General features: G+C 47.4%; 1 protein-coding gene across 1 annotated transcript in view; it reads right to left on the bottom strand.

Moving 5' to 3' along the window:
- Positions 1–26,434, bottom strand: part of LOC135054807 (NACHT, LRR and PYD domains-containing protein 3-like) — a 430,555-nt gene that overhangs the window by 294,690 nt on the left and 109,431 nt on the right. The window contains exon 5 of the mRNA XM_063958167.1: positions 8,922–10,623. Coding sequence (XP_063814237.1) covers positions 8,922–10,623 — 1,702 coding nt within the window. The remainder of the gene's footprint in view (positions 1–8,921; positions 10,624–26,434) is intronic.

The raw sequence follows: 26,434 nt of genomic DNA on the forward strand, positions 1-26,434 counted from the left end.
CAATGCCTCTCCATGCTCCATGCTGATTACCCTATTCCGGACCACACAAGTAACAGACATCCCAAAAACAGCTGTGCTCTCCCTCCCCTTGAGCTTCTGATCCCCGTGTGCTGCCAAGTGCTGGAGCCTGACAGCAGCGGGAGTACGGACAATCTGTAGCCACGAATTCCAACAAATCGAGAAGTGCGGAAGTAGGCAGCAAGATGCACCGCTTAAAATAAAGCAACATGGGTGTTCTGTATAAACCTCCTAAACAGCAATGTACATGTATACCTTATATGGGGAGATTAAGCAAAGCGCTGGTTGAATCATACAGTAAGTGTGGGAACATATGATCACATTTTAAATATCTGCATTGCTACACAAGTTTTCAGTGGACAATTAATTAACATCAACAATGATGTGCAATCTACAAGCATACTTAGAATGTGAGTTTGGAACTTGATTGTGAACTCTATTAAGCTGGGTTGTAGCTTCCAATAGGGGTGTGATTTGTAACCAAATTTTTATCTATTGTATATTTTGTTTATGGATAAAAACTGTTATTACAATTGTTACTAAAGATCTATAGGTATAATTGTACTTGTGATCTCGTGTTTCACAATATTGTCTCCATGTAGAGGTTGCTGAATAACATTGCTTATACTGGGGCAGTAGTCTCTTTATGGCAACTTTACATGCAATCATTATACTAGTAAAGGATACTTTCATAATAAATATAGTAACTGCTTCTCCTCATGACAACAACGTCTGATATAAAAGCTCACGTCTAATGGCGCCCATACACTTGTGCGATTGCATTCGACGAGATATCGGGCCCGATTTCCCTTGAAGCTCACCTTAAGATAAATTGCACCAAAAGTGATTTTTTTTTGTGCATTTGATGCGCATACAATCCTGCGATTTATCTAATGCCCCATACGACCAGAAATCGGGTGGTATCGGATGATCGAATGCGAGTGCATCACATGCTGATCAAAAGCACACCAGATTTATCTGCAAGATTTCTAAAAAGTTAAATAGAGGGCTGGCCTACCTGGGGGATATACTGTATAAACTAGCAGCCATTTTAAGGTGTACATTTACTAAGCAGTGATAAGAGCGGAGAAGTGAGCCAGTGGAGAAGTTGCCCATGGCAACCAATCATCACTGAAGTAGCATCTATAATTTGCATACTATAAAATGATACAGAGCTGCTGATTGGTTGATGGGGAAATATCTCCACTGGCTCACTTCTCCGCTCTTATCATTGCTTAGTAAATGTACCCCTAAGTCTGTGCACTTCTATATGTTCTGTGACTAGAGAAGTTTGGTTTATACCTGCTGCTCGCTCCACATTGCTAACTACAGTGCACTGCTTTGTTCTGCCTGGCATTACAAAGTGTTTCTATTTCTATACTGCTGTGTGCGTGTGTAGAGATGGATTCTACTCACTATCAGGCTCTCATGTGCTACTCTGTGCTGAAGGAGAGGGGAGACAGGGAGATGGCCCCGCAAATGCGGAGGAAGAGATCTCGCTGGTCCAAGGAGTGGCTGCTTAAGCGGCCTACTCGCTCCTACATGCCCCTCTTGGATGAGATCAGGGAGAACAACCCAGATGACTACCGCAACTTCCTACGCATGAATGATGACACCTTCAAAGAGTTGCTGCGTCTGGTGACCCCCCTCATACAGGAGCGCGTTACCAAATGGCGGGTGCCTATCCCTGCTGATAGGCTCGTGGCTACCCTGCGGTTCCTTGCTACTGGACAGTCATTTGAGGACCTGAAGTATGGGACCCGTATCTCTGCGCAGGCTTTGGGACACATCATACCTGAAACCTGCAAGGCTATTATCAAAGTGCTTCAGTACAAGTACTGTAAGGTAAGAAAATGACACCACACATTGCTTGTCATATAACAAAATATTTTATTTTACAAACTGAAATTGCGTAGAAAAAATATATGCTTTTTATTTCAAGACATAATTGTATTACATATGTGACCAACATGGCTAAACATTAGCAAACAGTATACAGTTTTCATGATGCAGCACATATGCATCATTACATTTATGAGATGATAAAAAAAAATGCTATATATAGCAACAGATGTGGTGCATTGTGATACTACACCATTGAGTGGCACCGCAGCCAGGGGCACAATGCACACATGCAACTTGGGGTAGGAAGATGGGTCCCCGATACCATCAACCTACACCAAGTTGCATGTGTGCATTGTGCCCCTGGCTGCGGTGCCACCCAACGCCGTAGTATCCCAATGCACCACATCTGTTGCTATATATATAGCAAAGTCAGCATTTACATTTGTGAAAACGTAAAACAAAATGCCATATTTATATAAATAAATATAACTTTTTATAAATATGCAGCCAACATGGCTGAACATTTTCAAACAGTATCTTTAGGGTAGCATCTTGTGCAGTATGAGAAATGGTGGTAGTGGCACGTGATTTCAGACTGTACCGTGAGGAAGAGTGCCTGTGGGTGACTGAACAAACAGAAGAGAGAGACTACCTATAACCGCCTGGTGGAGTAGTCAAAGCCCACCTTCAAAGCGGATACTGTGGCCTAGGTCTGGAAAAATATTGCAAATTTATAGACTGCTAGTACACACATGAAGGTAGGTGCAGACTGAGGTTCCCCAGGACCAACAATCTGCCCCTAGAAGCATGTGTGTATTGTGCGCCTGAAAGCAGTGCCACTGTTAACCATGGTTTTCATGATGCAGCACATGTGCATCATTACATTTATGAAATTATTTAAAAAAATGCAATATATAGCGGCAAATGTGGTGCATTTTGACACTACGGCGTTGAGTGGCACCGCAGCCAGGGGCACAATGCACACATGCAACTTGGGGTAGGAAGATGGGTCCCCGGTTCCATCAGCCTGCACCAAGTTGCATGTGTGCATTGCGCCCCTGGCTCCAGTGCCACTCAACGGCGTAGTATCAGAATGCACCACATCTGTTATATATATATATGCAATTTATAAGTGCATGAATACACTTGTGAACCAAAAAGAAAATTGTGTAGATATCTATAAAAACATAAGTATTTTTATAAATATACTTTAAATATGCGGCCAACATGGCAGAACTTTTTCAAACACTAGAACTGTATATTAATGTTTCTTCTAATTTTAAATATAAATATCGTGCAGTTTGATATATGGGCCCTCATTCCGAGTTGTTCGCTCGGTATTTTTCATCGCATCGCAGTGAAATTCCGCTTAGTGCGCATGCGCAATATTCGCACTGCGACTGCGCCAAGTATCTTTGCTATGAAGATAGTATTTTTACTCACGGCTTTTTCATCGCTCCGGCGATCGTACTGTGATTGACAGGAAATGGGTGTTACTGGGCGGAAACACGGCGTTTTAGGGGCGTGTGGCTGAAAACGCTACCATTTCCGGAAAAAACGCAGGAGTGGCCGGAGAAACGGTGGGAGTGCCTGGGCGAACGCTGGGTGTGTTTGTGACGTCAACCAGGAACGACAAGCACTGAACTGATCGCACAGGCAGAGTAAGTCTGAAGCTACTCTAAAACTGCTACGAGGTTTGTGATCGCAATATTGCGATTACTTCGGTCGCACTTTTAAGATGCTAAGATACACTCCCAGTAGGCGGCGGCTTAGCGTGTGTAACTCTGCTACAATCGCATTGCGACCGATCAACTCGGAATGAGGGCCATGGTGTTTTTGGAGTGGCAGCACTTTCAGGGTCACAATGCACACATGCAGGTAGGCCCGGCTTCAGTCTCCCCGGCACCATCAACCGGACCCAAGCTGCATGTGTGCATTGTCCACTTGAAAGCGGCACCATTAAAACGCTGTATACCATAGTGCACCAGATCTATCGCAGTATATACCAGGGCAGCAGGAATTTTATATATACCAACATATGTGATGCATTCTGATACTGTGGTGTTGAGTGTCACCGGTGCCAGGGGCGCAATGCACACATGCAGCTAGGGGCAGGAAGATGGGTCCCCGGTACCATTAACCTGTCCCTAGCAGCAGGGCCGTTTCTAGACAATTTGGCTCCCAGTGCGAGATTTAAAAATGCGCCCCCCCCCCCCCCCCCCATTGCTATAAAAAAAAATTGCGTGCCCCCCCATATAGCCAGAAAAAAAGCAGGCGCGCGCGCTCCCGACAAGGCTGTGTGGCCTGATTGAAATGGGCGTGGTCTCATTACAGTGGGTGTGGCCTCGTCTGATATCACACCCACCACAGGGGGAAAAAATAAAAATAAAAAAGTCCCCTTTTTACACATTACACCAGGCAAGTGTCCCCATATTACACAGCGCGGCAGGCAGGTGTCCCCATTTTACAAAGTGCGGCAGGCAGGTGTCCCCATTTTACAAAGTGCGGCAGGCAGGTGTCCCCATTTTACAAAGTGCGGCAGGCAGGTGTCCCCATTTTACAAAGTGCGGCAGGCAGGTGTCCCCATTTTACACAGTACGCAGGCAGGTGTCCCCATTTTACACAGTACGCAGGCAGGTGTCCCCATTTTACACAGTATGCAGGCAGGTGTCCCCATTTTACACAGTACGCAGGCAGGTGTCCCCATTTTACACAGTACGCTGGCAGGTGTCCCCATTTTACACAGTACGCAGGCAGGTGTCCCCATTTTACACAGTACGCTGGCAGGTGTCCCCATTTTACACAGTACGCAGGCACGTGCCCCCATTTTACACAGTACGCAGGCAGGTGCCCCCATTTTACACAGTGCGGCAGGTGCCCCCATTTTACACAGTGTGGCAGGTATCCCCATTTTACACAGTGCGGCAGGTGCCCCCATTTTACACAGTGCGGCAGGTGCCCTCATTTTACACAGTGCGGCAGGTGTCCCCATTTTACACAGTGCGGCAGGTATCCCCATTTACACAGTGCGGCAGGTATCCCCATTTTACACAGTGCGGCAGGTGCCCCCATTTTACACAGTGCGGCAGGTATCCCCATTTACACAGTGCGGCAGGTATCCCCATTTACACAGTGCGGCAGGTATCCCCATTTTACACAGTGCGGCAGGTGCCCCCATTTTACACAGTGCGGCAGGTATCCCCATTTACACAGTGCGGCAGGTGCCCCCATTTTACACAGTGCGGCAGGTATCCCCATTTACACAGTGCGGCAGGTGCCCCCATTTTACACAGTGCGGCAGGTATCCCCATTTTACACAGTGCGGCAGGTATTCCCATTTTACACAGTGCGGCAGGTATCCCCATTTACACAGTGCGGCAGGTATCAAGTGGGGGGGGGAGAGAGAGAGAGAGAAAGAAAGAAAGAAAATACTTACAACTTGCCGCTCTTCGGGTCCCGCGCGCCGGCCGCCTCCTCTGTAGATGGTTATCTCCAGTCCTCCTCTCTCCCCCCCCCCGACCGCTCCTGCTCGGGGGGCGGGGCTTCGCGAAATGACGCGCTTGCGTCGTGACGTCACGACGCAAACGTGTCATTCCGCGAAGCCCCGCCCCCCCGAGCAGGAGCGCTCGGGGGGGAGAGAGAGGGAGGAGAGCAGTGGTCACAAAGTGCCGCGGCGGGCGCCCCGTGCGGTTGCACGGCTCGCCCGCCGCTAGAAACGGCACTGCCTAGCAGCATGTGTGCATTGTCCGCCTCAAAGTGTTGACATTCACCGTAGTATCAGAATGCATCACATCTGTTGGTATGTATAACAAGGGCAGCAGTAAATGAAACCTTACATTTGAAAGAGAATTGTCTCCTCCTCCTCTTATCCACCCTGTGACATCAAGGAGGTAAAAATTGCGGAGGGTATGGTAGATGTGTAGCTGGCTTGGGAAGGGTAGCTGGTTTGAGGAGGAGATTGGGTAGTGGGGGAAGGGTGGGTGGATGGGGGTGGGGGTTGACGATAACAGGAAGGGTGGATGGTTTGATGAGGAGGGGTTTGAGGAGGATGGAGAGTGGAGGAAGGGTAGTTGGATGGGGTCTGCAGTTGCAGATAACCGGAATTGTAGCTGTGATGCTGAGAAGGATGGGTACTGGAAGAAGGGTAGGTGGGTGGTGAACTGAAGGTGAAAGGGAGATGAGGAGCAGGTGCTTGAAGTTCTGGTCCATGAACATTCCACTCTGGTGTCAGTTGTCCTGAGAGTGTTTGGTACAAAATCTGTAACACCAGGCGTTGGCACTCTACTTGCTGCTGCTGCTGCGCAGAAACCTTACGCATAGTTTTGCTCACATATGATGCAAAGTCATCAAATTCATCTGGTTTCTGGAGCAGCTGTGAACGGGCCTCCAATAGTAGCGGGTATTCTACAAATTTGGCTTTCCATGGCTTCACTGAAATATACACGCTTCTGTGATAGGCTCACCACCAACTCCATTCATCTGCCGCCTGTGGAGCAAACAAAGAATGGTCTGGGATTTGTGTTCATGGCAGATGAGGCCTTTGCACTGCACAAACACATAATGAAGCCCTACCCGCAAAAGAGTCCTGAACCACGATAGGCGCATTTTTAACTACCACCTTTCTAGGGCCAATCGGGTTGTTGAGAATGCATTTGGCATTCTCAGCAACCAGTTCAGGATCTTCCACAAACCCATTAACATGAGGCTGGACAAAATTGACTCTGTAGTAACAGCATGTTGTATACTACACAACATGCTCCGACGCAAGGCCACGAGGCAAATGCCTTTGCTCCCAGCAGGACCGGGAGATCCCAAACAGCCAGTGGTGACAGTGCCGATTTCCTCGGTGGGACCACCTGCAGCAACTATACGCGGCACTGCAAGGGGAAAAGAGGCCAGGGAAAAATATAATGCATTGTTCAATGGGGAAGGAGTTGTGGCATGGCAGGAAGAATGTATAAGGTAAAAACAATTTAAAAAGCAACTTACCCCTTCGGCCTCCTCCACATACAGACTTCCCTCCTTGGACTCTGCCATCACCACTAGGGACTCCTCAGCTGACCTTTTCTCCAGGAGGAAGTGGAGATCTTTGTAGTACCACAGCTGCGGCACATGCACTTTGTCTGCACCGACCCCTGACCTCTTGGACTCCTCCACCTTGCGGTTCTCTTTGACATAGACTGTCCTTAGATAGGTGATTTTCTTCCGGACCCAGGCCACCGAGGCAGCAGAGCAGGTGGGCTTCGAGTACTCCACCATGCGGGTATATGCAGCCTCCTTCTTCTGTTTGTTGCTGTAGTCTGGTGAGGACGTCAGCCGCAGACACTCCTCCTCACGGTACAGGCTGACAAGGCCTGATAGAAAATCGCGGCTCTCATAGGACATCTGCAGAATGCAAAAAAAGGAAAGTTAATACACATGAAAAAAGTTCCATTAATCTTATTAAATAAAGTTTGTTTTCTAGTTACTGGTGTGAGTTATCTGAAATACTGTATGTTGTGAGAATAAATTGGTGTGCAGGGTGCAGCAGCATAATGGTGAGCTGTGGCTTGCAGTGGCGCAGTATAATGGCGTTTAGGGCGCGGCCTCCTGGGGCTTGTAGTGGTGCAGCATTTTGGGCAGTGGGCCAGTATAACTATGTGTGCAGCAGCATAATGGTGGGCAGTGTTGGTAAAAAAGCATAATAGTCATTGGTGGCCAGTGGCGCAGTATAATGGCGTTTAGAGCGCGGCCTGGGGCTTGCAGTGGTGCAGCATTTTGGGCAGTGGGCCAGTATAATTCTGGGTGCAGCAGCATAATGGTGGGCAGGGTTGGTAAAAAAGCATAATAGTCATTGGTGGTCGGTGGTGTAGCCTGCCTACCTTGTGCAGTGTTTGGGAGCTCAGCAGCGTGCTTTCAGCCTCCTCTCCAGTCATGTGTGCAGTGGGGGGAAGTCGTCTCCTGTCTTCACATATCGCACATCGCGGTGTGATACATCCAAAGTGGTAAAAAAACAGCATGCGTTCGCACCGCGATTCGACTAATATTAAGTGCAGCACATACTATCTTGAGACGCAAGATTCGACCGGCGTGCCCGCGCATCACATCGAAAAGGTACCTAAAATGTGCATAAAATCCTTTAAATTCTTGCACAGATCCAGTCGAAATCGAAGGTTAGCACCGATTATCTCACAAGTGTATGGGCACCATTAACACTGCCAGTCATGTGACAGAAGTGTGGCCATCTCCATTCATGTTGGAACTGTCTAATTGCAGGGAGGGGAATATTAGCTATAAACACATTTTACCCCTTCAGTGGGGGAAAACAACACCTCTCAGGGGGGTAAATTTATTAAGGTGGGAGATTTTTAGAACTGGTGATGTTGCCTATAGCAACCAATCAGATTATATCTATTATCTGCTAGAAGCAGCTACATAAATGGTAAGTAGAATCTGATTGGTTGCCATGGGCAACATCACCAGTTCTAAAAATCTCCCACCTTAGTAAATTTACCCCATAGTGTGTTATGTTTTTAGGTGTTCCGGGGGGGTGAGTGCAAGGGGGGGGGTCATCAGAAGGGACCGCCGGCACCAATGCTGATTCCTGGCCTCATAACAGTCCCCGGGAATCAGCAGAAATCATCACGCTGTTAAGCACGCCCCTGGCCAATCGGAGTCCGGGGGGCGGGCTAACACTGTAAAACAGTAGTTAATGCTGATTCCCGGGCACCGTGAGATCAGCGCTGGCGGTCCCCTGAGAGTTGGTGACATAGCCTGGAAATCTTCCGGTGTGGCAAACGCCGGCAGTGCAGCTGGCCCCAGATTTCCAGGCATACCACTGAAGGGGTTAAGGATGAATTATCCTTTTATTCAGCTCTTCCCTTTTATTCTAACAATAGAATGGTCTCCTAAATAATCTCTGGATCATTATTCTGTTCCCACCACAACCTAATCTACAAAGTGCAGTAACTTCAATAGCATCTCATACTTTTTTATATTAATATTAAACTTTGATTTACTTCCGGAAGAGCTACAGGACACACAGAAACTGTGCTCTCAGTAATGTGCCAGGTACTTACCTAAGTGTGGAACACTTTGAGAGTGCTTTTGATAGAACTTTCTGATCCTTTGGTCCTATTCTGTAGCTGTCAAAGCAGACCTTCTGCTTTGTTGTACTTCTCTCCAAGCAGTAGGCTACAGCTCGTAAATCACGGATCTCCTGGTGATCATGGAAATAGCCTGTACATTTCAAATCAGGAAAGTGAGCCATCATTCTCTCCACATAGTCCTCATCCTGTGTCTCGTACAGGCAGGAAAGTATTGTGTTATGGTAGTGTGATTTATTGGTCTTCAGCCAATCCTCCAAAATGTTTTTTTCTCTGAAGGAAATGGTACATCCAATGGTTCCTTGAGTCGCCTGAATTTGTGTCTCACTTGAAAGGCCAAATAAGAATCGTACAGTTAAAGTTAGATGCCGCTGATGTTCTGATGCCTTCAGTAAGTCTTTCACATTTCTGCTTTGTAAGTTGACATTTTCGCTCACAGCATTCTCACCCAGGACATAGTAGAGAGCAGCAAAGAACTCCTGCACACTCATATGGATGAAGCTGTAGCAGGTGTGGATCCCAATGTCCCTTTGGAAGATGTTCTCATTCAGAAACACAGACTCCAGCTCTGACATAGAGAGTCCATGTCTTTCAAGATCTGATTCTTCAAATAGAATTCTCTGGTCCAAAACTCCTTCATTGGCCAAAGCACACAGCTTCTGTATACATGTGCTTATAGACTGGGTAGAGTCCCTTCCGTGATGCTTTATTAAACTCTTTAGGTACAACAGGTAAATGGATGTGGATGTCTTGCAATCAATTACAGACAATCCCTCTGTTAGTAGCTGTCTCATTACAGTACATATAATCCAGCAAATTATAGGGACAACACACATGGTGAACAAGGTAACATTGTCCTTAACTGTACTAAGAACCAGGGCTGCTTGTTCTATGGATGCAAAGAAATTATTGAAATATTGTTCACGGTCTTTCCCTGTAAACCCCAGAATCTCCACACATCGGGGATCTATAACAAGGCGCTTCAGCTTCATCAATGACAGGGGTCTTGTGGTGATGATTAGTGAGCTCCCACTGAGCAGTGTTTTCCTAAGCAAACTGTAGAGAAGGATTTCTTTGGAGACTTCCTGAAATGGATCACAAACCTCAGTATCATTTATTGATGACAATTTTAGTTCATCAAAACCATCAAAAATGAAAAGTATTCTTTCAGGGTTCTGGAAGATTGACGGCAACAAAGAATCCAATGAACCTAACAGTCCACAAAATTTGGATAAACAACCAGCGAGACTAATGTTACCAGTGATGGTGTTGATTTCTCTGCAGCGTATGTAAAACACAAACTGAAACTTGTCCTTATACAGATTCCCGGAGGCCCAGTCCAGCATGATCTTCTGAGATGTCATAGTCTTTCCTATCCCGGCAGGTCCCAGTAACACCACAGTCTTGGGAATAATTCCATCTTTATTAGGATCAAACAGAGCCTGTATAGTGGTTGGGGAATACTCATCTGATGATCTGTTTGCCATAATATTTAGATGCCGCTGGCCTGAAGCTATTATCTCATGTTGTCTCTCTGCCTCACCCCGATACTTCTCTATCAGTAACAGACTGATGAATCTGTTCTCCAGACTGACAGATTCCCCCAACCTCGCGTTTCCCTCTTCCATACGACAGTATCTCTCTTTCATGTCATTCAGGTACTTGAGTCTGCAGTCTGTATAGGGGTTTTAATGGAAATTTTTAAAGGATTTAAAAGCACATATTAATGAAAAATACTCTGACAACCCATAAAGTTATCTTTACCTAATTAGACAGCAAATCAACAAGAAAAGTTAATATGGCGTATAATGTAAGATAGTTGTGTAAAATAAGATCCACATTTGTAATACTCAGCTATCGTACAGTAGGTGTCTTGATGTTGTATAGAAGTGGGCCACAGGTAACCAGTAGTAGTAAGATGATGTACAGTAGTAGGGGGTAACATGTAACTAATTATAGATGATGTAGTAGTGAGTCACATGTAACCAGTGATAAATTATGTAGTAGTGAGTAACATGTAAGTAATTCTAGATAATGTAGTAGTGAGTCACATGTAACCAGTGATAGATGAGGTAGTGTGAGTCAAATGTAACCAGTGATAGATGATGTAGTAGTGAGTCACATGTGACTAATTATAGATAATGTAGTAGTGAGTCACATGTAACCAGTGATAGATGATGTAGTAGTGAGTCACATGTGACTAATTATAGATAATGTAGTAGTGAGTCACATGAAACCAGTGATAGATGAGGTAGTAGTGAGTCAAATGTAACCAGTGATAGATGATGTAGTAGTGAGTCACATGTGACTAATTATAGATAATGTAGTAGTGAGTCACATGTAACCAGTGATAGATGATGTAGTAGTGAGTCACATGTGACTAATTATAGATAATGTAGTAGTGAGTCACATGAAACCAGTGATAGATGAGGTAGTAGTGAGTCAAATGTAACCAGTGATAGATGAGGTAGTAGTGAGTCAAATGTAACCAGTGATAGATGATGTAGTAGTGAGTCACATGTGACTAATTATAGATAATGTAGTAGTGAGTCACATGTAACCAGTGATACATGAGGTAGTAGTGAGTCACATGTGACTAATTATAGATAATGTAGTAGTGAGTCACATGTAACCAGTGAGAGATGAGGTAGTAGTGAGTCAAATGTAACCAGTGATAGATGATGTAGTAGTGAGTCACATGTGACTAATTATAGATAATATAGTAGTGAGTCACATGTAACCAATGATAGATGAGGTAGCAGTAAAGTCACAGGGGACTTTTTGTGCAGGGGAGGGCCAATGTCTCTGGAGCCAAGTCTAGCTGATTGTGAAATACACACAATCAGGGTAACCAGTTAGTATTCTCTTCCTGCATTCCAGTCTGCAGCCAAACAGTTAATGGTTGTCAGCATGCTGCTTGGTGGTAGGCTGGAAGCATGTGGAGAGAGGGCATAGAACCGCAGGAGGGGTACATTATGATTTTTTCATTTATTTAATCCCATAAATGGGTAAGTAGGGACTCCAGTGCATTGCTTTGCAGTGGTGCACGCAGGGGGGTTTCCAAGTACCTGGAAACCCCGCTACCTGATGAGCTGAATCTTCTATTCTTGAGACAGAGACACCGCTGTCTCCATCTCAGTTAAAAGCCACGATCCTGAGCCACTGCACTGCTGCAGCAACAGAGAGGTACCATAGCTCTCTACTATAGAATGGGTGGCTGGCTACGCATGCTCAGCAAGAGCAGCTCCCTCCATCCTCACACTGCTGCCCGTCTGCTCCCAGCCCCTGGTGGTATGGTATGCATATAACTGTGTATGTTTGTATTTGTAGTCATTTATGTGTATGTATGTGTGATTGTGTGTATGTGCTTGTGTATGTATGTATGTGTGTGTGTGTGTGTGTGTGTGTGTGTGTGTGTGTGTGTGTGCGTGCGTGCGTGCGTTGGTGTGCCCCTACCCCCTCCATGCAGTAGAAACCAGGCGGCACTCAGCGGTCTTTGTGAGTAAATGAATGTATTAAAGTACAAAAGGCATAGTGTACCGATTGTTTCAATGCCACACAGGGCGTTTTCTTTCAAGGTGAAATGCTGTAGGCTTGAAAAAAAACACCTTGCGTGGCGTTGAAACATCGGTACACTGTGCCTTTTGTACTTTAATACTTTTATTTACTCACACAGACTGCTGAGTGCCGCCTGGGTTCTTATGCACAGAGGGGGTAGGGGCAGTCCTGTAATGCAAACCCGAGATAAGCCTGATGAGGCGGCCAGATTGGAATATGAAGGTATGCATCCTTGATGTCCAGAGACACCAGGAATTCCCCCTCCCCCAGACCTGAGATCACCGCTCTCAGAGACTCCATCTTGAATTTAAATACCTGTAAGTACGGGTCCAGTGACTTGAGATTTAAAATGGGCCTTACCGAACCGTCCGGTTTCGGTACCACAAACAGGTTGGAATAATAACCCTTGTTTTGCAGGTGAAGTGGAACTGGAACAATGACCTGAGTCTGTACCAGTTTTTGAATTGCTGCCTATAAAATCATACTTGCTTCTGGTGAAGCTGGTAAGCCTGATTTCAAGAATCTGTGAGGTGGAAGATCCTGAAACTCCTGTCTGTATCCCTGGGTGATAAGATCTATGACCCAGGAATCCTGGCATGATGTTGCCCATCTGTGACTGAAATATCTTAATTGGGCTAGGCCAGGCAGTGTGGTCCACCGTCATGCAGAAGGCTTAGAGGAAGCAGAACCAGAGTGCTGTTCCTGTGGGGATCCGGTCTGAAGATCGACACTGTCTAGGTCGACAATGTTTAGGTCGACTACTATATGTCGACAGTCACTAGGTCGACAGGGTCTGAAGGGCAACAGGTTTCTAGGTCGACATGTACTAGGTCGACGGGTCAAAAGGTCGACATGAGTTTTTCAAAATGTTTTCTTTTTTTTCTCTTCCATACTTAACGATCCACGTGGACTACGATTGGAACGGTAATCTATGCCGAGTGAAGCGGTAGCAGAGCGAGGCACCTTGCCCGTAGCCGCGAGCCATGCGAGGGGACACGGTGCACTAATTGGGTTCCCGGTCACTGTACAGAGAAAACGACACCAAAAAAAACATGAAAAACTCATGTCGACCTTTCGACCTGTCGACCTAGCACATGTGCACCTTGCCAAAGCCGTGCTGCACTGCAGGTGGGGCAGATGTAACTGTGCACTCTACCAAAGCCGTGTTGCACTGCAGATGGGGCAAATGTAACTGTGCACCTTGCCAAAGCCGTGATGCACTGCAGGTGGGACAGATGTAACTGTGCACCCGGCCAAAGCCGTGCTGTACTGCAGGTGGGACAGATGTAACTGTGCACCCTGCTAAAGCCGTGCTGCACTGCAGGTAGGACAGATGTAACTGTGCACCCTGCCAAAGCCGTGCTGCAATGCAGGTGGGGCAGATGTAACTGTGCACCTTGCCAAAGCTGTGCTGCACTGCAGGTGGGACAGATGTAACTGTGCAACCTGCCAAAGCTGTGCTGTACTGCAAGTGGGGCAGATGTAACTGTGCACCCTACCAAAGCCGTGCTGCACAGTATTTGCGGCAGATGAAACTGTGCACCCTGCTAAAGCCGTGCTGCACTGCAGGTGGGACAGATGTAACTGTGCACCCTGCTAAAGCTGTGCTGTACTGCAGGTGGGGCAGATGTAACTGTGCACCCTACCAAAGCCATGCTGCACTGTAGGTGTGGCAGATGAAACTGTGCACCCTGCTAAAGCCATGCTGCACTGTAGATGGAGCAGATATAACTGTGCACTCTACCAAAGCCATGCTGCACTGCAGATAGGACAGATGTAACTGTGCACCTTGCCAAAGCCATACTGCACTGCAGATGGGGCAGATGTAACTGTGCACCCTCCAAAAGCTGTGCTGTACTGCAGGTGGTTCAGATGTAACTGTGCACCATACCAAAGCTGTGCTGCACCGTGCTGCAATGCAGGAGGGGCAGATGTAACTGTGCATCCTGCCAAAGTCATGCTGCACTGCAGGTGGGGCAGATGTAACTGTGCATCCTGCCAAAGTCATGCTGCACTGCAGGTGGGGCAGATGTAACTGTGCATCCTGCCAAAGTCATGCTGCACTGCAGGTGGGGCAGATGTAACGGTGCACCCTGCCAAAGCTGTGCTGCCCTGCAGGTGGGACAGATGTAACTGTGGACCCAGCCAAAGCCATGCTGCACTGCAGGCAGATATAACTGTGCAGAAAATAGGATTTTGGTACTTACCAGGTAAATCCTTTTCTTTGAATCCATAGGGGCCACTGGAGTACTCTGGGAATATGGACTGGGCGTAGCCGTGAATGGCACATTTAAATATTTAAATTAGCAACTGGTTACCCCCTCCATACTCCCATAGAGACTTCAGTATTTTTACTGAGCCGAACAGGAGCGATAGAGAGGATGAACCATAGCGAATTACATATAACATTATATGAACCCTAGAGAACTACATATAACATTATAATATAATGGTCAGCACTAAAGTTGACACATAACGTAACTGATAACTATCAGATGACACCATAATAGATATCACCCTAACATCGTGACCATTGGTGATACTGTCTTACCATAAGATCCACTGAACTTACCACAAGACAGGTAAAACTGCTCTGGGTGGGCGTCCAGTGTCCCCTATGGATTCAAAGAAAAGGATTTACCTGGTAAGTACCATAATCCTAATTCTTTTTCATCCACTAGGGGTCACTGGAGTACTCTTGGGACGTACCAAAGCTTCCCCCATGGGCGGGAGAGCAGTTTGGCACCTGTAACACTATACGGCAAAAGCTAGATGCTGATGCCGTAAACGTAGCCAACTTGGAAAAGCGCACCAAAAAGCGTACTGATAGTCATGCACAGATGACCTGCTGCCCCTGACGTTCCCAAAGAACGTGTGGAATGGTCTGACACTGACGTAGGCAGTTGTAGCCTGACCATGACCTTCCTAAGAATGTGTGAATGGTCTGACCCTGATGTAGGCGGTTGTAGTCTGCCCATGACGTTACGAAGAACTTAGCCTATGATGAAGCTAAATCTGACGTATGGCATAAGGTCTGCTTGGAAGCTGGCCAAGCCATCTTACTACATAATAGAGAACAAACAATGTGTCTGTTTTACGTACACTTGAGTTTTGGACTACATCAACGCGTATTGCGCGTACCTTATCTAAAGTAACTTAAATTCCTGAACCGTCTGATAACACAGGAACTACGATTGATTTAGTGATGTGAAACATCTTTGGTCAGAACAACGGAATTCGTACGAAGTTCCGCTCTATGATGATAAAACACCAGATACGGTGGGTTGGATGACAAAGCACCCAATGTTAAAACACGTCTTGCTGATGCCACGGCTAAGACAACCTGTTTTCCAAATTAACTTAACTTCCACTGGATGAAAGGGTGCATTGTACCAAATCTAACTCAAAGGCTGTCCTCTGAGGACACCTTGCTGTTACGCACACCAGTGCTAACAGGAGTATACCGGTGTATGAACAGAGAGGGATGCGAAGCAAACGAACTCACAGACAGTATAATATAACATACACAGGAGGTGATGGAATAACTAATAAACACAAAGTGAACGGAGAAGCCCAAAGGCTCAGGAACTGGGTGTCTCCCTAGTGTCAGGAATGCTCAGATGGAATAGAGCGGACAATGAAGCGAGATGTAGTGATTTAACACGTGGAGCACCCGAAATGATGTTGCTAAGAGCAACAGAAAAAACCCCAAAGGGTTACCAACGGGTGTGGGAATAAACTCCTTGGTCAGAGATAGAAATATAGACACAAGGGGGTACATTTACTAATATTCGTAATTTACGAAAATAGGTCAAAGTTCAATCACAAATGACATCGACAGTGTAAAACTGCAACTTTTTGAATTGATTACGATGGATTTACTAAGCTGTCGTATTCGGGTTTTTCTTTTCTTCCGATGTCGATGTCATTCGTGTTTTTTTACCTATTTTTACGGCAGTGATTAGCAAAACACTGCCGTTTTTTTTTACAATCAATCTCGGCCGGATCTGTGTGATCCGTGCTGGGGTTCCTTTTTTTTTTTTTTTAAATTAAACAATGTAAAATTAAAAAAAAAAATGCGTGGGGTCCCCCCTCCTAAGCATAACCAGCCTCGGGCTCTTTGAGCCGATCCTGGTTGCAAAAATATGGGGGGAAAAATGACAGGGGTTCCCCCATATTTAAGCAACCAGCATCGGGCTCTGCGCCTGGTCCTGGTCCCAAAAATACGGGGACAAAAAGAGTAGGGGTCCCCCGTATTTTTAAAACCAGCACCGGGCTCCACTAGCTGGACAGATAATGCCACAGCCGGGGGTCACTTTTATATAGTGCCCTGCGGCCGTGGCATCAAAAATCCAACTAGTCACCCCTGGCCGGGGTACCCGGGGGAGTGGGGACCCCTTCAATCAAGGGGTCCCCCCCCAGCCACCCAAGGGCCAGGGGTGAAGCCCGAGGCTGTCCCCCCCCATCCAATGGGCTGCGGATGGGAGGGCTGATAGCCTTTGTTGTAAAATAAAAGATATTGTTTTTAGTAGCAGTACTACAAGTCCCAGCAAGCCTCCCCCGCATGCTGGTACTTGGAGAACCACAAGTACCAGCATGCGGCGGAAAAACTGGCCCGCTGGTACCTGTAGTACTACCACTAAAAAAATACCCAAAAAAACACAAGACACACACACCGTGAAAGTATAATTTTATTACATACATACACACATACATACATACTTACCTTAAGTTCCCACGCAGGTCGGTCCTCTTGTCCAGTAGAATCCAAGGGGTACCTGTTGAAAAAATTATACTCACGAGATCCAGGGGTCCAGGCTCCTCGGCAAATCCAGGGTTAATCCACGTACTTGAATAAAATAAAAAAACGGTGTCCCGACCACGAACTGAAAGGGGACCCATGTTTGCACATGGGTCACCTTTCCACGAATGCCAGAAACCCACTTTGACTTCTGGCTAAGTGGGTTTCTTCAGCCAATCAGGGAGCGCCACGTTGTAGCACTCTCCTGATCAGCTGTGTGCTGCTGTCCTCACTGACAGGCAGCACACGGCAGTGTTACAATGTAGCGCCTATGCGCTACATTGTAACCAATGATGGGAACTTTCTGCTCAGCGGTGACGTCACTTTAGGTCAACCGCAGGGCAGAAAGTTCCCATCATTGGTTACAATGTAGCGCATAGGCGCTACATTGTAACACTGCCGTGTGCTGCCTGTCAGTGAGGACAGCAGCACACAGCTGATCAGGAGAGTGCTACAACGTGGCGCTCCCTGATTGGCTGAAGAAACCCACTTAGCCAGAAGTCAAAGTGGGTTTCTGGCATTCGTGGAAAGGTGACCCATGTGCAAACATGGGTCCCCTTTCAGTTCGTGGTCGGGACACCGTTTTTTTATTTTATTCAAGTACGTGGATTAACCCTGGATTTGCTGAGGAGCCTGGACCCCTGGATCTCGTGAGTATAATTTTTTCAACAGGTACCCCTTGGATTCTACTGGACAAGAGGACCGACCTGCGTGGGAACTTAAGGTAAGTATGTATGTATGTGTGTATGTATGTAATAAAATTATACTTTCACGGTGTGTGTGTCTTGTGTTTTTTTGGGTATTTTTTTAGTGGTAGTACTACAGGTACCAGCGGGCCAGTTTTTCCGCCGCATGCTGGTACTTGTGGTTCTCCAAGTACCAGCATGCGGGGGAGGCTTGCTGGGACTTGTAGTACTGCTACTAAAAACAATATCTTTTATTTTACAACAAAGGCTATCAGCCCTCCCATCCGCAGCCCATTGGATGGGGGGGGACAGCCTCGGGCTTCACCCCTGGCCCTTGGGTGGCTGGGGGGGGGGGACCCCTTGATTGAAGGGGTCCCCACTCCCCCAGGGTACCCCGGCCAGGGGTGACTAGTTGGATTTTTGATGCCACGGCCGCAGGGCACTATATAAAAGTGACCCCCGGCTGTGGCATTATCTGTCCAGCTAGTGGAGCCCGGTGCTGGTTTTAAAAATACGGGGGACCCCTACTCTTTTTGTCCCCCGTATTTTTGGGACCAGGACCAGGCGCAGAGCCCGATGCTGGTTGCTTAAATATGGGGGAACCCCTGTCAATTTTTTCCCCATATTTCTGCAACCAGGATCGGCTCAAAGAGCCCGAGGCTGGTTATGCTTAGGAGGGGGGACCCCACGCAATTTTTTTATGAAAAAAAAGCACTTTCCCACCCCTTCCCACTGATATACATGCACGGATCTCATGGATCCGTGCATGCCTATCAAATTACGAAAAATAAAAACAGGTCTGTTTTTTTTTAGGACTTTTTTACGAGTTGTAATTTTTCACGGCAGTGTTTTGTGTTTTTTTGCTTTGCACTTCTTAGTAAATGACCGAGATTCATACTTAAACAGCCGCGTTTTGACCGATGGTGTATTCATTCGTAATTTTTTACCTGAACTAGCAAAAATTTACGAATGCCCTCATCACTGCCGTGATTAGTGTTTAGTAAATGACCGAGAGTTACCGAGATGACACTTTGATGAAAAAACGGCATCTCGGTCAAAATCGGGAGCTTAGTAAATATACCCCAAGGAGAGTATCCACAATCCTAACCCCCACTTGCAGGGCACAGGTTCAGCTTACTGCCACTAAACTGACACCTGGACGCCCTGCACAGTGAGGGAGGATTAAGCAAGCAGGTCTGAGAGTACAGCCGCAAACCTGCTGGGTTCACAGAATAGCAAAAGAACCCCAGCAGGTTAAACAACTGACTCCAGTCTTACTGCTAGGTCCGGATTGGCAGAATGAAGTACCGAATCCCAAGGCCTATTCGCAGTAAGCAACAAGTAAATACAAAGTCACACAGTACTAGCTAACTCTCTGGAACTGACTAACAAACAAAGATTCAGCAGCATTTGCCTAGCCTGAGAGGATGGTTTATATAGCAGGTGCTGTCCACGCCCCACTCAGACCTCACGGACTGAGCACAAAACCAGCGTCGGATTCCCTGCCGTGCACAGAGCCTGTAATCACTACACAGTAAAAACCCGGACCGGAGTATCAGCTGCGCTCAGGTTACTTCGCTAACACTTGCCTCCCGGTTGCCATGGCGACGTGGCAGCACAGAGCAGGAGATCCTAACAGTACCCCCCCTCTGACGAGGGGTCAAAGAACCCCTACCACCGGGTTTATCGGGGAACTGCGAGAAGAAAGAGCGTATCAGTCTGGGGGCATGAAGATCACAACTGCGCACCCACGACCGCTCCTCCGGGCCATACCCCTTCCAGTGCACCAAAAATGACAGCCGACCCCGAACCATCTTGGAGTCAAGAACCCTTTCAACCACAAACTCCCTCTGACCCCGTATCAGAAGAGGAGAAGGTCTTCCACTGGAAGAAGGATTACTAACCGCCAGTTTTAAAAGGGAACAATGAAATGTTTAATTGATACCCAATGAACGGGGCAGATCTAACTGAAATGCCACCGGATTGATAACCCTGGTGATCTTATAAGGGCCGATGAACCGGGGGCCTAACTTAAGAGATGGCTGTCTCAACTTCAAATTCTTGGTGGACAACCAGACGAAGTCTCCTAATTTGAAGCTGCAGGGTCTTCTCCGCTTATCAAAAACCCTTTTGGTCACTAATGACACAGACACAAGGGCTTTCTTCACTTTCCTCCAAATACCCCTAAGGGCCGAAACCCCAGAGGAACCACCAGGCGTGGAATTCAGGGGGTCAAAAGAATTGGCCTTAGGATGATGCCCATACACACAAAGGAAGGGAGAGATCCCTGTAGCAGAGTGAGCCGCGTTGTTATAGGCAAACTCCGCCATGGACAGATGAGCAACCCAGTCAGTATGACATTTGGAGACATAACACCTGAGGAACTGCTCCAAGGACTGGTTCACCCTCTCAGTCTGCCCATTAGACTGTGGATGGTAGCCTGACGACAAGCTCACAGAAATCTGGAGATCAGAACAAAATGCCCTCCAGAATTTGGCCACAAACTGGGATCCACGGTCAGAGACCACATCAAGTGGCAACCCGTGGAGGCGCACAACATGCTGCATAAATAACTCAGACAGGCGTCTGGCCGATGGCAACCCAACCAGTGGCACGAAATGCGCCATCTTCGAAAACCTGTCAACGACAACCCAAATGGCTGTCATCCCCGAGGATTTGGGCAAGTCCACCACAAAATCCATGGAAATGTGGGTCCATGGCTTAGATGGAATAGAGAGTGGATGTAATGGGCAGACAGGAACCCCTCTAGGAGTTTTATTTCGGGCACAAACGTCACATGCCCGAACCCACTGATCCACATCCCTAGCCACCGAGGGCCACCACACCGCCCTAGACAGCAACTCACGAGTTCTGGCAATACCCGGATGCCCTGCCGACCTCTTGGCATGGAATTCCAGGAACACTCGCTGTCTTAACCTAGGAGGCACAAACAAGAGACCTACCGGAAGGTCTGGAGGAGCCTGCTCCTGTGCTCTAAGGACTAATGACAAGAGGTCCTGGGTAATGCCCACTTTAATACATGATGGGGACACAATGGGCAATGGCTCCTCGGTGGTCTCTTGGACTGGAGCAAAACTCCGCGAGAGCGCATCAGCCTTGATGTTTTTTAACCCAGGGCGATATGTTATCAAAAAATTAAAGCAAGCAAAAAACAAAGCCCATCGTGCCTGCCTGGCATTGAGCCGCTTCGCTGACTCTAAATATGCCAGATTCTTATGGTCGGTGAGAATTGAGACCACAAACTTAGCCCCCTCATGCCAGTGTCTCCACTCCCCGAGTGCATCCTTTATAGCCAACAATTCCCAGTTACCCACATCATAATTCATCTCGGCAGACGAAAATTTACGGGAAACGTAAGCACAGGGATGAAGGCGATTATCAGACACCCCCATCTGAGAGAGCACTGCCCCAATACCTATCTCAGAGGCATCCACTTCTACCACAAAAGGACGCTGTGGATCTGGGTGTCGCAGCAACTTGGCCGAGACAAATGCCCTTTTGAGACGGGCAAAGGCCGCTCTGGCCTCACAAGACCAGTGAGCAACATCCGCCCCTTTCTTAGTGAGTGCCACCAAGGGGGCCACTATAGACGAAAATCCAGCGATAAACCGTCTATAAAAATTTGCAAAGCCCAGAAAACGCTGAAGCGCCTTCAAACTAGTGGGCTGCACCCAATCCAGGACTGCCTGTACCTTAGAACCCTCCATTTGGAAACCTTCTGAGATAATATACCCTAGAAATGCGATTTGCTGGACTTCAAATTCGCACTTCTCCAGCTTCGCCCCAAGCTGGTGGTCTCTGAGTTTCTGGAGGACTAAGCGTACATGCTTCCGATGTTCCTCCAGGGAATGGGAGAAGATTAGGATGTCATCTAGATAAACAACTAAGAATCTATCCAAATATTCCCTGAGCACATCGTTCATGAATTCCTGGAAGACTGCCGGGGCATTAGAGAGCCCAAAAGGCATCACCAAATATTCATAATGCCCTGAGTGGGTATTAAAGGCAGTCTTCCATTCATCCCCCTCTCTTATTCGGATTAGATTGTAAGCACCGCGTAGGTCAATCTTAGAAAAAATGGTGGCAGTACGAAGCTGGTCAAACAAAACCGAAATGAGAGGTAGTGGGTACGAGTTTTTAATCGTGATACGGTTCAATTCCCTGAAGTCGATGCAGGGTCGCAACGAACCGTCCTTTTTACCCACGAAGAAGAACCCCGACCCAACTGGGGACTGTGAGGGTCTGATAAATCCCTTAGCCAAGTTCTCCTGAATGTACTCTGCCATAGCCTGAGTCTCAGGACGTGACAGGAAGTACAACCTGCTCTTGGGAAGCTTAGCATCCGGCAACAAATCAATGGCACAGTCATAGGGGCGATGGGGAGGTAGTACCTCCGCAACTTTTTTGGAGAACACATCCGCAAAATCTGCATAACATCCTGGCAATCCGGGCAAACTTAGCTGCGAGAGCCTGACTGGAAGGCTCAAGCAACTCCTGAAACAATCACTACCCCAACTAAGAATCTCCCCAGAGACCCAGTCAAATTGAGGGTTATGGGCCCTTAACCAGGGTAACCCCAAAACCAATGGGGCAAAAGAACAGACAGTCACATAGAAAGACAATTTTTCAGAGTGTGTGGCTCCAATAAACAAAGGAATTTGGCTGGTGCAGGAGGTAATTTTACCCTGGGACAATGGTTCCCCGTTTAACCCACAGATCTCAATCTCTGATGCCAAAGGTACTGAGGGAACCGAGTGTTCCAGGGCGAATTGACGGTCCATGAAAACTCCATCGGCCCCACTGTCAACAAAGGCCTCAGTCTTGACAGTTTGACCGAGGATCTCCAAAGTCACCGGAATGAGAAAAGTCTTTTTGGGAAATTCCGACTTCTGGCCTGACAGGATATTTCCCATCACCCTCAGGCCCTGAAGTTTTCCGGTTTTTCTGGGCATGATACTACAACATGACCTTTATTCCCACAGTACAAACACAAACCCTGCTGTCTCCTCCGCGTCTTCTCACGCGAGGAGAGGCGGGTAGCCCCAATCTGCATAGGCTCCTCGGAATATTCCTTAGAGTCTGAGGTTCCCTTGGGAAAAAAGGAAACTGTAGTCTCCCTTTCAAGCCTACGCTCTCTCAGCCGTCTATCCACCCGGATGGATAACTGCATGAGCTGATCTAAGCTATCAGGCGAGGGATATTGTACCAGTTGGTCCTTTATCTGGTCAGAAAGGCCCCTTCGGTACTGGTTTCTCAGGGCTGGGTCATTCCACTGGGTATCATGAGCCAACCTCCGAAACTCCGTACTATAAACCTCAGCTGGCCGTCGCCCTTGCTTAAGGACCGTAATCTGAGCCTCGGCTGAAGCCATCTTTTCAGGGTCATCATACAAAATGCCCAGTGCCGTAAAAAAAGCATCAACACTTTTAAGCGACAGACAGTCAGGCTGCAACCCATAAGCCCAGACCTGTGGGTCTCCTTGTAGCAAGGAAATCACTATGCCCACCCGCTGAATCTCCGACCCAGAAGACTGAGGCCTAAGCCGGAAGTATAGCTTGCAGCTCTCCTTGAAACAAAAGAACTGCGAGCGATCTCCAGAAAAACGATCCGGGAGATTTACTTTCGGCTCCTTAACCCCTGAACTTGCCGCTGCTGCTGCGGGAGCTCCGCTAGCGGCCTGCGGGGTGTTCATTTTAATGGACATCTTATTAAATTGTCGATTCAGGACCTGCACCTGATCGACCACCTGTTGCAAAGTATTTTGAGGGGTATGCTCCATATTCCCACAAAATTTCAACAGGAGTATGGCTGCTGAATATGTTACGCACACCAGTGCTAACAGGAGTATACCGGTGTATGAACAGAGAGGGATGCCAAGCAAACGAACTCACAGACAGTATAACATAACATACACAGGAGGTGATGGAATAACTAATAAACACAGTGAACGGAGAAGCCCAAAGGCTCAGGAACTGGGTGTCTCCCTAGTGTCAGGAATGCTCAGATGGAATAGAGCGGACAATGAAGCGAGATGTAGTGATTTAACATGTGGAGCACCTGAAATGATGTTGCTAAGAGCAACAGAAAAAAACCCAAAGGGTTACCAACGGGTGTGGGAATAAACTCCTTGGTCAGAGATAAAAATATAGACACAAGGAGAGTATCCACAATCCTAACCCCCACTTGCAGGGCACAGGTTCAGCTTACTGCCACTAAACTGACACCTGGACGCCCTGCACAGTGAGGGAGGATTAAGCAAGCAGGTCTGAGAGTACAGCCGCAAACCTGCTGGGTTCACAGAATAGCAAAAGAACCCCAGCAGGTTAAACAACTGACTCCAGTCTTACTGCTAGGTCCGGATTGGCAGAATGAAGTACCGAATCCCAAGGCCTATTCGCAGTAAGCAACAAGTAAATACAAAGTCACACAGTACTAGCTAACTCTCTGGAACTGTCTAACAAACAAAGATTCAGCAGCATTTGCCTAGCCTGAGAGGATGGTTTATATAGCAGGTGCTGTCCACGCCCCACTCAGACCTCACAGACTGAGCACAAAACCAGCGCCGGATTCCCTGCCGTGCACAGAGCCTGTAATCACTACACAGTAAAAACCCGGACCGGAGTATCAGCTGCGCTCAGGTTACTTCGCTAACACTTGCCTCCCGGTTGCCATGGCGACGTGGCAGCACAGAGCAGGAGATCCTAACACTTGCAGGAAGGTGTGTACAATCGTCAAAAGAGCGAAACGCCTTTAAAGGTAAATTGACAAAGCAAAGACCTGCCCTTTGGCTTTTAGTCATCTACCTAACCCAGTCTGTAAAAAAAAATATTAAAAACAAAAAGACGGTTAACCTGAAAGATTATGTCAGAACCTTCCGAGCTTCACACCAACCTATATAGACACGCTACTGAGCTGCCGTAACTGGCTTCTTAGCCCGTAACATGGTTGATAGAACAAATTACAGAAACGTTCTCTCTGCTGAAGAGGACGGTTATAACAGCTACCCCGTCAAACGCAGCCACGTTAAATCGGGGTAAAAGAACAGACCTTGTTGTAACAGGTATTCACGTGGCAGAAGCGGTCAAGGCTCGGCTACGAGTAGGTCGCGGAGATCCGAGAACCATGCTCTTCCAGGCAAATGCGGCACCACTAGTCTGACCGTCGTGGACTCTTGTGTGGTTCGCTTTAGCAACCGAAGAAACAGCGGAAACGGTGGAAACAGATGCACAAAACGGTACGGCCACCCAATTGTGAGAGCATCCACTGCCACAGCCTCTAGAGCTCTTGTTGTGGGCACAAACTGGAATGTTTGATGACTATTGGCGACATGCCATTAGCTTCCTGGGTAATTCCACTGCTGGACCATCATCTGGAATGCTTGAAAAGCCAAATCCCAGTTTCCTGGATGAACATGTTGACAGCCGGGTAAGCTGCCTTCCAGTTGTCCTTCCAGAATCTAAAATGCATATAGCAGAGGATAGAAAACACTGGCGACAATATCACCTGGTGACGATCGACCCAATTGAGGATTCGAGCCACCTCCTACATGGCCATGCGACCTCGAATTTCTCCTTGTCTCTGAGATCGGAGCATGCGCACCGCTTGGTGCAGTGCGTTGGAAATCGGCCTGAGTACTAGGTCAGTTAATTGACAGCAATCTTCCGTGATCTGACCAGAGACTCTGAAGTTTGACCAGTTTGGACCACAGGTCCCCCAACCTTTGAGACTCGCGTCCGTTGCAAGAATTATCCAATTGCAGACGCCGAACTTTTTCCCTGCGGTGAGATTGTGTACTTGTAGCCACCAGGGTAGTGATACTCTGGCCCTTGGAGACAACCGCACTTCCTGAAGAATGTGTATGCGACCGCCGACGTGTTGTCTGACTGCACTTGGCAGTAGATGCGTGCAATGACATCCAGGTGAAAATGTCCTGAGTGAACTCCTGCGAACTGGAATTCGTGGAAAGACGCCACTCTCCTTCCAAAAAGAGGAAAGGCACAAATGCACTGAGTCAGTCCGTGGAATTGCGTACTAACCGTACATGTTGATGAACACTTTGTGTTGTGTTTAATCAGGGAAACCGTGTATCTCTGAATCATTCCTATGCATAAATCCTTGTGACGGAATGAGGGTTGATCTGCTGAGGTTGACAATTCAACCGCGCTGACCGACGCCATTGTACGTTAGTAAGGCACGTTGCAGGAATAAGCATTGAGACGGAGCGTTGATGAGCAGCTCTCCAAAGTACGGAAATGTTATCCCTCTCCGTGATCTGAGATGAACTATCATAACAGCCTTTACTTGTGACTACCCGAGGCGCCGATAAGAAGCCAAACGGTAGCGTTTGAAAGCAAGAAAGTTTTTACAGCAAACCATAAGTAGGCCTGATTCGTCTAAACACGACATCCATCGTAATCCGG

The sequence above is a fragment of the Pseudophryne corroboree genome, chromosome 3 (genome assembly GCF_028390025.1).
Source record: "Pseudophryne corroboree isolate aPseCor3 chromosome 3, aPseCor3.hap2, whole genome shotgun sequence".
Taxonomy (NCBI): domain Eukaryota; kingdom Metazoa; phylum Chordata; class Amphibia; order Anura; family Myobatrachidae; genus Pseudophryne; species Pseudophryne corroboree.